At 39.0% G+C, this 12,461-nt stretch overlaps 1 protein-coding gene across 1 annotated transcript in view; it reads right to left on the bottom strand.

Moving 5' to 3' along the window:
- Window positions 1-12,461, bottom strand: part of DIP2C (disco interacting protein 2 homolog C) — a gene marked incomplete at both ends in the record, with an annotated part of 321,979 nt that overhangs the window by 21,128 nt on the left and 288,390 nt on the right. Inside the window, one exon of the mRNA XM_080611663.1 lies at window positions 4,453-4,514. Coding sequence (XP_080467789.1) covers window positions 4,453-4,514 — 62 coding nt within the window. The remainder of the gene's footprint in view (window positions 1-4,452; window positions 4,515-12,461) is intronic.

Genomic DNA, 12,461 nt, shown 5'->3' with positions numbered 1-12,461 from the left:
AGGGTTTTGCTATAGAAAAGACTATTGGGACACAAGGGAATGTTTATCTACAGGATTTGCAGGAAGTTTCAATTTTAAGAGAAGATCAATGATCTCTCTCAGCCATCACCAGATGGATTGATCCTTCAGGTAGTTCCTATCTTAACAAACAGAGTACACATCCAAAGCAGTCAGAATATTTCAACATTTTTCATGGTATTTTATTTCTTATTCACACCAACATAGTTACAAATACAAGGTAATTCCAAAGTTTAGCAGGTTAAACCAGTAACATTTTGAAAACAGTTTTAAATGAGTCTAAGAAAAAGTATGTTTTAGAATACTCACAAATATATCGAAACATTTGAAAATCCAGCCTGACCTTTTTTTCAAACACTCAGAAAATATTTTTGCCCTGTCTATGTGAAAGGCAGATTTAATTTGAATACACGAGGTCTACTCTCAGTTTGATAAAGCAGCTTGTTTTGCCAATAAATTATTTTTGCATCAAGAAATAATGCTCTTAAGGATGAGGAGGCTGTGAAATTTTTATGTTAATATCATTGATGCATTTTTTGTTGGACATTTGTAATATTATAAATACATATCAATATTGTTTTAGAACACCCCGGATAAAAGGGATGCTTGGGCTTTAAATTTACATTTCTCCTGCTACAAAAGCATGCAAGTGTTATAAAAGCCAACATCTTTCATGTATATGGTGTTTTGGCGTGATGAGAAAAGTGTCTCTCTCTTTTTTATCTTCCAAGCACCTCTCAGGTTTTAGCGTATTTAGGTATCTTGTGCTTAACCACCTGAAAAGCTTTCTGAGGAGAACATGACTGGTCTAAAATGATGATGGAGTGATCTGAAAACCAGCAGTTGAGACAGTGGGACAAGAATATGAATGATAACCTATTTCTCCTATTTATTTTTCTTTTTATTTTGTGTATGTGTGTGTGTAAAGTTGTTTTTTCCCAGAGGCAGCGGCAGAGAGATGCCGCCAACAACCCAACGGGGAGTTTTGTTGCATCTGCCCTCCCTGCAGATGTGTGCGGGCACATTTATGTGACCTGAGCTGTACAGTGAGTCAGCAGCCGTGCTGTGCCACTGCAGCCTGCTGCAAGGCCAGCTCATGCATGGTGAAACATTAATCCATGTATTTTTCCTTTTGGATCTGAGTTAACCTCTCTAAAATACATTGCACTGCAGTGCAAGGGTGTATCAGCCACTTGGAGCTAACTCAGGAGTCTTCTAGTTTCTCATTAAACAGCCCATGTGGGACTTGCCTGTTTTTGCTCACTCTTTCTTGGCCATCCTGAGGACACTGATTCTTAGAAAATCAATTAGATGCTGAGTACAACAATACTGATGTACTGCCACCAACAGCAAGCCCAAGCTGTATAGTCTTGCTATTAGGATGTTACTCAGCTTCCAAAAACAGGCTCTAATGCCAGTTGGGACAGCACAGGGTGCCTGGGACATCTCATGAGTGCTAGTAAATATAACATGAGCCATAGAGCTCCCATACTCCAGCAGATGTTCACAGCTAGGCAATCAAGCCTTTTTCCACTAACACAACTGATGCCAGCCACTGACTGAGTGGTTGTAGCCCTTGGTACACGTTTCCTGGCCTCCATGGGAGCCTAGTCCCAGTCATTTCCCCCAGCTGGCAGCAACGGCCAGAGCTGCAGAGTCCCAGCAGCTACACCAATGGACTGGTGGCTCAAAACCACAAAGAGGCACAAATAAAGTGTCTGAGAACCTCCAACCTGACCTAAGGAGCAAACCATCCAAGTTCAGTGAGAGCTGGGAGAAAATACCTAGTTTGGTTGATGGACCACTCCTAGATCTCTACCCAAATTGCATGTATTTTGATCTAAACTCCCATCAAATGACAACATTTTCCTAAGCTTTGAGGTAAAAAACAATTATGCAAACACATAATTACCAGATGAGCTAAAATAATATATTAAACCTGATAATTAATTTCTATAGATGTGAATAGGACTTGAATAGTCTCAAAGAGATGAACTACAGCTGCTTTTTGCAGGAACTAGAAAGTGTTATTATGCCAAGGAAAAAAAAAAGAAGTTCAGTCTTTTTCAAATTCTGGAAAATAACCTCTAAACGACAAAATGTGAAAGAACTTCTCACATTAAATGTTCAGAGTAAACTTTTCAGATTGCTGGGGGACTGGCTGACCTGCAAAGACTTGGTGGGTTGTTACTACACAGTCTCACATCTATGTACAGCAATCTTTCAGTTACTGTTAAGCAATAGTGACATTCAGTTCCACTAAAATGGTTAGAAACAGCAAGTGTGAAGAGACTATGTCAAATAAAGTTGTTTTCTCTCCTAATTTATGACCCATGAATCTAATTCTGAATTCCACAGGACTGAGTAAATGAGGCACAGCTTTAATCCATCAAATTAAAATCTACATTACCACAATCTGAGAAGCCAACTCTAAAGATCGTATTTCATGTTCTGTATAACTAGTCACTAAATATAAATTAATATACTGCAAAGTCTGATCTCAATAACAATGCCTACTACTCAATGACATGCTAAAGGCAGAGAAATAGTATACCCATGGTTTATGCAGCTTTTATAAACAGTAGATCTTATTTCCTCTACATAAATATATACAATTTTATTTTTATTGTTTATAATTTTTATTAACTAACTGCAAATTCTATGTTCTCTTTCTATGTATGTTTCTATATACTTCATTTCCAATGGATGTTCTATAAATTTCCTTCTCCCCTCAGCAAAAATAATTCCAAATAAGGAATTAATCTACACTTGCTTTTTTCTTTCCCCTCTATAGCTACAACTGTAGTTTTAGTGATTCATCAGCTCTTTCTTCTGCGCTTGAATGATGCTTACATGGATCTATCTACATAGTGTTCAACTTAACTGCAACCATTTCATAGCTCTGAGATTAAAGCAAACACTATGGGTAAATAAATTTCAGTTTACTGCGTCTGTTAAAAGTAAGCGTTTGATTTCCAAAGCTTCCTTCCTTATCAATACAGAAAGAAAAGTACCTTAAAGTTCAATTCATCCCATGCTGGTGCATGTCTGCAGTAACAATACACTGGTGGTGTGTGTGCCTTTCCACTGAGTGCAGAAGAATCCACAGGATGGATGAGACCTACCCTGATCACAGTGTTTGCTCTGCTATTAGGTAAAGAAATGCCCCACTTCTAATATCCTTTTTACAACATAAATAATTCAGAATTTTTGATTTCTTAAGGAATCTCCTTTCAAAAGTGCAATGCAGAGATGTTAGGCTCACATAACAATTACACCTTTTTACAAAACCACGTTTTTTTCACTGGGTTGAGTATGAGCATGGACTGTGTCTACACAGTACTGCAGCTGCTGGGTCAGCAAGACCAGATTTTCTACATTTGGGTTATGCAGACAGTAGCACCCCAAAGGATGGATCAAATATAAGCATTACTGTTGATAAGTATGTGCAAAAGGAATAAAGAAAAGTTGAGAAAGTCAAGTGTGTTCCAGTTCCTTTCATCCATCTGTCAAACACCATGCACTCCAAGAATGCATCTGTATGTGTATCTGACTTAACTATCCAGAGGATAATTTGGGCCTGCAGTGCCCTGAGGTCTGCCTCTTGCAAGCTGAGCTGGTCACTTTGATATAGCCAAAATTCATATTCACCTAAGGGCAACAAATTCTTTGCTAAGCTTTTAAGAAGCATGAAAGAAAAAGAACAATCTCCCTTCTCCTTTCCTCCCAGAGTTAACGAAACATCATTGTTTTGTTAAAATTTTGTAAAGAGATTACCTGCTAGCCTTTTAACCAAAGTACTGGAAAACTGAAAGACATGTGCATGGGAATTTTCTAAAATTACATCTAAAATCACAAGTTTCATTCCAACCGTAAGATTTCAGGCATCTCCTTAATAACGTTAGTAATAAATTTTAGTTCTTGCTTCTTGTATATATCCAACATGAAAAAAAGAACTAGAAGGTACCCACAATTACAGAATGTGGTTGCTCACAATGGCTGAAGCCAATGATCCATTCCCTCATTGTCTTGCAGCATTAAGAATTGCAGCAAATTCCCCCCCACGGTCTCCCTGCTGTTTGCCAACCCAGCAGAAACAACTCTGTGAAGCCAAGAGACCCAACAGGTCTCCATTTCTTAGGGACTGTCTAGGCCTGCACCACCTGAATACAAGTCTCAGGAAATCCTGAAGGCATTAAAAGCAGGGAAATCTTGTTAGTCATCACAGTGGTGATGTCGGATGCTTCAGTTTTATCAATGGTAAAATTAATTAACCAACCAATAAAAACGTCTGTCTGCTCACTGGTAAGAGTTAGCACAAATTATTCAGGAGGACTACACAGGTCTTCATGACTACGAGGTGTGCTGAAGTAGCTTTCTTGCTAGAAACTGTTAATTGTGTGTATTAGAGAAAAAGAAAAAGGTGGTTCTGACCTGTCATGCCTCAGTGCCCTCATATCAACATATACAGTGGTGGGATCTGGTCCAGATGTTCCCTGTAAACAACAACATCAGCTAATCAGAACCTGAAGGCTAGGACGATAAAAGAGTTTTACCCCCAAAATAACTGAACATTCATTTCACTTCTCATTATGCTAATCAAATGACAAGTTATATTTAAGCTATTCATCAAACAAAGCTCAGCTTTACAGAATCAGAAAGAGCACTGGAAAACATACCTACCGTCAGGTACCTGTTACCTTGGGGTTCAGAAAAACATCAAGCGGCCATACTACTTAACCAAACACATGTCAATGTGGGTTTTATTTGCTATAAAAGGCCAAGTAATCAGCACGTGTGTACATACAAAAAATGTTAAACAGGTTTTGCCATATAAAGGAAGGCAGAAATTGCTGAGAAGACACAGTTTAATGGCAGAAGCACACGGTCAGGGATGTGAAGCATGGTTTACTGAGTCTTCCATACATGCAACAGAGAATATACTTGAAGCTAAAGATAGTAAAGGTAGCACGCATGACATGAACTAATGCGGACTGAAGGTCTGTAAGCAATTCTGTTCCTTTTCAGTCTTCCACTGCATAATTTAAATCCTTGCTTTATGTCACAATATTTTGTTACTTGAAAAGCAGTAGACTAATTTTAGTTTCCCTTCATGAGGAGATGATACAGTCTTTCAGGCCTTTCCACCCACAGCTTTGCTGCAGTTCTGCAACCTGCTGTGATATTCCTTAGCTGAAACTTCAAACTCATCACCACTGAACATCTGTTAATTCTCAATGCTCTAGTCTAGGGCTCTTCTCTGCTGCACACCTCGTGTCACTGCTAAGCAGAAAGCTAGAAGAAAAGCACAACTTCATTTTGGAACACTGGAACGTTTGTTTTCAGCAGATAAATTCACCTAACCCTGGTAATCTAGAGGTGCAGGAACTCCTTTATCAGTTATTTAGATATTTACTATTCAAAACAGCAGGCAACATCAGCTCCTAGTGATTTCTGTCCTGTCTGGGGTATATTACAAAGTGTAATTCTTTGCATTAGGAATGGCTAGAGATAAATATTACATTTCTGCAATACTGGTTGGTAGTTCCACAATTTGTGATGGAGTTCCTGTATCTGAAGGGGAAAAGAGTTACCACTTCCAATTGGTACTTACAGTACAGATACTGATAGTGACCCACCACCAGAAGAGAAAAAGAGTAATAGAGCTGCACATGCATGTTAGCCTCTTTAGCTTGTTATACACAAGACAAGATACAATAACCTCTCTAGCTATTAACAACACGATTTTCAGTCTACTAGTAAACTCAGCAGTGTAACAGACTAGTGCTGAGGGGAGAACTTATTTGAAATATATGCAATGTTAAAAAAAAAAAAAAGACCCAAACAAACCAAAATCAAGGAAAAATTAGTTATCTTTAAAAATAAAACCAAACCTGAATTGATTATAAAACAATGGAAACAGTCAAGTTTGAAAATCAAAGACAATCACTATGGTATTTGTTATTTTCAGTGTGAATGAAATAGTTACAACAGACAGCTTTGATGAAATCTGCATCCAGGTAAAGCTATACTGGACTTGCTTATAATTTCATAGAAGGATCTGAAAATCCCCAAATCTCCAGACTCAATTTCTAGTCTGTCCCACTGTTGGAAGCTGATAGGTGGGTATTGAGGGAACATGAAAATCCCCTACCTGCTCGGCCAGCTTCCCCAGCCTGTGAGGCTATAGCAGCAGGAATAGCAGGGATGAGGGAGAGAAGGAAAGAAGGTAACACAAGACGAAAATAATAATAAAGAAATGGGAATGAAGGGTGGGAGGAAAAAAAAGAAAAGAGGAAAATGCAAAAAGCAGGGAGTAAAATAAAAAGAAAAACAATGTCAAATACAGGAATCTTACAAATTAACCATTATACCATTAAAGGTTAAAAAAAGTAAAAAATGAGGTGTCAACATTTTAGTAGAGCAACAGAAGAGACAGCTGTAGACTGCTAACCTTGGACAAACAGACTTCAATGGTTTTAGGACGCTACAGACAACATTGTTAGTGGAAAATGTGCCTAGCAGACTGATTTTTTTCTTTGGTTTTGGTGAAGAAGTCAATAAACATTAAGGCCCTGATCCTTTAATGCACATCCATTGAGACAGGCGTTCCAGGTCTGCCATTTCACTACAGTAAGAAGTTTGTGAGTGATGTCCTTTGGAAATGAAAACTAAGCTATTTTTTGGGAAAAAAATATTTAGCACACAACAGAGAGAGATACTTACACCTTGTTTTATACAGATTAACCTGTTCCTAAAGTGAAATAAAATCAAGACTTTGTTCACAATCTAATCACTAGAAGACTATAACTAAACTGCACAGCTCAGTCATTCTTCATTCTTAGCCTATTAACTATGGTAAACAGAGTAATACATATAAAGAACAGTAAAATTAAAAGCTGATAAAAACCCATCAGTTCACCACCACGATCAGTAACGCAGCAAAGATAAAACACAGTGGTGACTAGTCCTAAGCTGCTACTGTCACATGCAGCATCTAAAACGAGATGGCTGCAGTGGGACTTACCCTACATCTTGTCAAAATAAACAGCTGAGAGCACTGTGTCCCACATCCCTCTCATCAACCTTCTGAATTCCAGCAAAGGTAAAGACTACATGAAGCTGCCACAGAGCATCTTAAACCAGGTTTATTTTGGATGCACGTGGAAATGAAGCATTTTAAAAAATAGGATGAATCTGCTTATTACATTGCTGCCCCAAAATAGAAATATTACTAATAATCCAGGTTGAACACTGCAGTGTAACTGCAAGAAAGCAGGAGAATTGCTGAAATCCACCAGTTACGTAATTCATTGCTTGTGACTATACTGCAGGTCCACAGAAGACTTTGAAAATACCAGAGCCTCATATGGCTTTTAATAAAGAAGGGCTTGAGAAACAGCAGCTGAAGTCTCAGCAGCATCCTTCTGCAGCCAGCTGCAGCTGAGATACTCTGAAAGTGTTTCAAAAGAAGCAGAGTCTTAGCCAAGACCAGAGTGACTGACCCAATTTGTCTGTGCATATTTATTCTGTGGGACAGAGACAGAGAGCATCTGTAATGCTGGTAACAGGAAAAAAACGACATGACTTCTGGTATATCTGATACTTAAGGAGATGCGAGGTACTGTTCAAGGAAATAAAATGGGCCAAACGTAATTTTCTGTCTGAAAATGGGTACATCATAAGTCACATCCCTTTGACTAAATAAATCTCTTGCCCATGCATAGGCTGACACCAGCGAACCATCACTCATCTGTGTGAACCTCTGCAACATGCCAGGCTTTTATTCTCTGGGGAAATGTCACAGGTCAAAACTGGATTGAGAACTGCCCCAAGTCAGCAGTAGGGATGACCATGTGCCAGAACTCAGCCTGTACCTGATTTTCACTGAAGTCAAAGGCCAAGCTGCATGCACTCCCCTGCTTCCCTCCCCAGAATTAAAAGCCAGGCACTAGGCAATCAGAAGTCCTAAGAATTAAAAAATATCTATTGTTTTGCATTTTGTGTTGTTTTGCTATCTAAGGATGTGGCCTCAATGTTTACTGTGAGCCTACTTCTGCTCCAGTGATGTTCAGAAATGGAATTTTTGATGTACACTTAGCAATCTCACATATGTAAGGACAGCAGCTGGAGTTGTGAAAAGAACATTGTGGCATGACTCATAGTAAAGGTGAGAAAACAGAATCTGAGGGGGCTCACCCAGAGCTGTTCTACATTCCTAAGTGTGAATCATACCTCTGGCAAAGTGCATGGTCTCCTATCACACTCTTTACAGAGCTATCCCTTATTACTTTTGACATGGAAGATCCTCAGAACGTTTTACCTATCACTACGTAAAAAGGAACATTAACTTTAAGCCTTAAATTCACTATCAAAGGTTCCTTTGCTAATGAAGCAAAGGAAGCTAATGATCCTATGAATCTAATAATGATCCTAATGAAGCTAATGATCCATCTAATATAACTTCTAACATCAAAGAAGAAAGGTGCAGTATAAGGTAGGAAGGATTTCTTCATGGTGATGAATCCTATCACAAGATGGGCACCTCAGATAGGCAGAATGAAGCTCAAGCTCACCCCTGAAGTCTTTATTTGATTCTACTGACTATAGATGGATATTGGATAACTCAACCTTGCTGTCTCACTTAAGAGGTGGCATAAAAGAAGCAAGATGAATCCTGCTCTTCTGCCCTAGCTTGGGCAGATTTGTTAGTACATTTTCAGGGTTAACTGAGGAAAATGAACAACTTCTAGAAGTTTTTCCTCAACTGAAATTGAGTAACATGTTGAATAAAATGAAAAAACTTATTTCGAGTGTTTAAATGGAAATTAGCTAAAATCCTAGAGAGCCATCTGTGCTGTTGTGAAAAACAGGCTACTTTTCAGATCTATTTTTCTCTCTCTCAAGAATGCTACGATGCTAGTTAATGAGAATTAAAATATGCTGGATGCAATCTTTTCATCTCAGAAATCCCACAACCACTACCTGTGACTATACAGCCATAAAACGTCAGAAATTAGTGGCATTAGTGGCATCTCTAAAGATGGAGAAAATTATTTATTTTCTAAAATTATGTATTTTCTACAAAACTAGTCTAAAATGACTACATCAAAAGAAACAGCATATTTGCTCTAAATTTGAGATGAAATGAATACAAATGACAATGCATTAGTCTGTCAGTGATCTCAATCCTGAAATTAGGATCATTTGGCAGACTAAGGCTCTTTTGTATGAAAGGGATTATGACAATGATTTCCTTTTCAAAGTAATCTTTAATAAAAGATCAAATTCTGCTATGAAGTTTTTATACACACACACATACACACACACTTACATGTATACACCCCCACACTCCCCCCCTTCTTTTCAGAGGGTGAGAACAACAATAGAAGCTTTTTAGAAAAATCAGGGTACCTTCCCTTTGAAACATTCAAGTCTTAAATTTGTCCAAAAAATTGGAAATGAAAAGAAGAAGGTATCAAAGAGCACATCCTAGTTGCACTAGAGGCAGTCCATAGAGAAGAAAGCCTGGATAAGCTTTTTGTTGGTAAGGGTCAATACCTAAATACTGAGATATGTTTGAAAGGTGATTAGTAGGCATGTATTTTTGAAAGAACATAGAATAGGCTGGATCCCAGTTATTTCTGTGAAAGATGGTGTTCCAGGAGCCACATGCCGATCTTATAGATGACACAATTTGGAAGATGCTATCGACTCAAACATCTTTAGAAGTATTTTTATGAAGTGTGAAGAATTCAGAAATCATTACCCATTTCTGGAACATACTGGAGACAATGCTAATTTCAGGAACATTGTTGATCAAGGATTAAAATTAATTCTGTTCCTCAGCCCAAAAAACAGAATAGCCCACAGGCTATCCTGGAATATCACTAGCCATAAACTTCCAGACAGTTTGGAAAGAGCATTCAGTCTAATTCAGTATCCAGTCTTTGGCAGTGTCTACTACCAGATGCTTCAAAGGACACAATCCTGTATCTTTATCTCTATCTTATTCTCAATCAAAATGACACATTTTACAGTGATTGTTGTAACATCTTTAGCAATTTTTCAAACCTCTTTAAAACTTGCCAAACTACCCTCAGCTTAAATGCTTCAAAAACCATTCCACTTGGAAGGGTAACATTACTAAACATAGCCTGTTATGAAATGTCTTTTCTTCATTCCAGCCACATCACTCTTTAGACAGCGTATAGCTTCTAGTTTGTCCTATGGACTGAGATGCAGCATCTTAGTAAAACTCACTGAAGCCTGACACTAAGCCAGGCTGTTTATCACCTCACTCAAGGTTCTCTGTTGTTCTTAAGCTCACAGTCAGTACCATTAATAATATTCCTTCAGAGAGTTATCCACTTTGATAGTTTGATTCAATAACTCTTTCAAGAATTTCAGTAAAGAACCATCTAAGAAGCAAACTTCAGCTAAGTTAATCAAAAGGTGGATATACACAGTCAACTAAAAATGCAGCCTAACTCCATGCTGATTAGGACTTCCAGCTTCTCTGAGTGTATTCAGCTTTCCAGCATGTCTGTAGTGGGCTAACCCATACAGCAGCTACGGACCCACTCAGCTGCTCACTCACTCCCTTCCTAGCAGGACAGTGGAGAGCATAGGAAGAGCAAAACCAAGAAAACCCATTGGTCAAGATAAAGACAGTTTAATGAGTGAAATAAAGAGAAAAAAATTATGCAAAGCAATCACTCATCACCTCTCACAAGTAGAACGATGCCCAGCCAGTCTCTGAGCAATGGCTACTTTGGAAGACCACACCAGCCCCTGCCCTCTCCTCCTTTTTTAATGCTGAGCATGACATTATATGGAATGGGAAGGCCCAGGTCAGCTTGGTACAGCTTTCTTGGCTGTGTCCCCTCCTAGCCTCTTGCTCTTCCCCAGCATACTCACTGTGGTCAGTGGAGTGCTAAAGCAGTGGGCTGAGTAAGAAATGAGGAAAGCCTTGATGCTGTGCTGCACTGTTCAGCAATAGCTAAACCACTATTGTGCCATAAATACTACTTCCATCACAAATCCAAAACACAGCTCCATACAGGATGCTAAGAAAAAAGTTAACTCTATCCCAGGCAGATCCAGTACAATATTACTTCCAACAAGGCATACTTGGGCATTGAATCTGGCTTACTGCTGCTTAGTGCCCTGGTTTTATTATTTGTCCTGAACAAATGACTTGTCTCATAAGTGAAGCAGCCACCTTGAACAGTCCAGAGATCACTGCAAGCCTTCAATGGAGACTTTCATTACTGGCAAGCAAACTTCTGCAGTTAATTTGTCCTTGTTATCTACAGCATCCTTCATTTCCCTCCATGGACCAGAAGCCACTTCAGTGATTTTTCAGAAGTAGCTACACCACAGCTGCAGGGGCAAGCTGATGGGCCCCATCCTGATCTGTCAGGAGAGTCAGAGCAGTCAACTGTGAAGGTATGCCATCACTTCCCTCCTTCCCCTCCTCTGTAAAAGACATCACATCAGCACGTCCAAGTGGCTGAAGATACAGGAGCATATAAGAAAGCTACCAAGTAACCTCCATTTTCCCTTTCTGCTCAAGGGAGTGTCCTTGCTGCTTGCTGTGCCCCTTCCAGCCAAGTGTTTAAGCTTGGTTAGCTGCTGACTAGGAAAGCACACCAACCCACACCTGCTAACTGGCTGAAACTAGTACCACCCAATTTGTGCTGTCTCAGGTAGGAGTGCCTAAAGATGTCCTAGATGTTTTCTGAGTTGTCCTCTCTACATTGTCATCACACAGGACTTTAGATGTGGATAAAGAAATGAAGCAGCCTATATTCTTGCAAAGAAACATTCAGTAGAAGAGATTTCAAAACCTCAGTCAGTACCTTCTGCATCAAATCCATGCCAGAAATATGGGGGAAGATGCTGCTTGAGTTCATAGATGTTTCTAACCTACAAAATGTACTTTTCTCTCAAGACTATTGATTAAGTTTTATTAGAGTAGAACTGTTTAGAAGGATTCAAGTGCTGCTTGTGAGACTACAGGAAATTTTCTTAAACTTTTATTCCTGGAGAACATTACGTCAGCCATTACAGAATGTCAAACTAAAGAACTCTACATGTGGGACACAGAATGACTTTTAACCCTGCTCAGCTTTGCCTTGTTATATGTTTGATAATAAAAACCAAAGCCACCATGGGCTGAAGGGATACTCTGCTGGCAGTCAGAGAGAAAGCAAGCAGTAATGGAGATGTGCATACCTCTTGTATTCATATTCTAGTAACATGAAGGTTACTTCTAGTCTAGAAGGTCACTTCTAGTCTAGAAGGTCACTTTTAGACAAGTTCTGATGAAAGCCAGGATTCCTTAGTGATTTTGAACAGGGCAAGAGGCTAAGGCAGGCACAACACACAGCCATACTGGCCTATGCTGACCATTTTATTTTATTTTTGATAAAATAAAA

The sequence above is a fragment of the Psittacula echo genome, assembly GCF_963264785.1.
Source record: "Psittacula echo genome assembly, chromosome: 2".
Taxonomy (NCBI): Eukaryota; Metazoa; Chordata; class Aves; order Psittaciformes; family Psittacidae; genus Psittacula; species Psittacula echo.
This window is presented reverse-complemented; position numbering and strand designations above follow the sequence as displayed.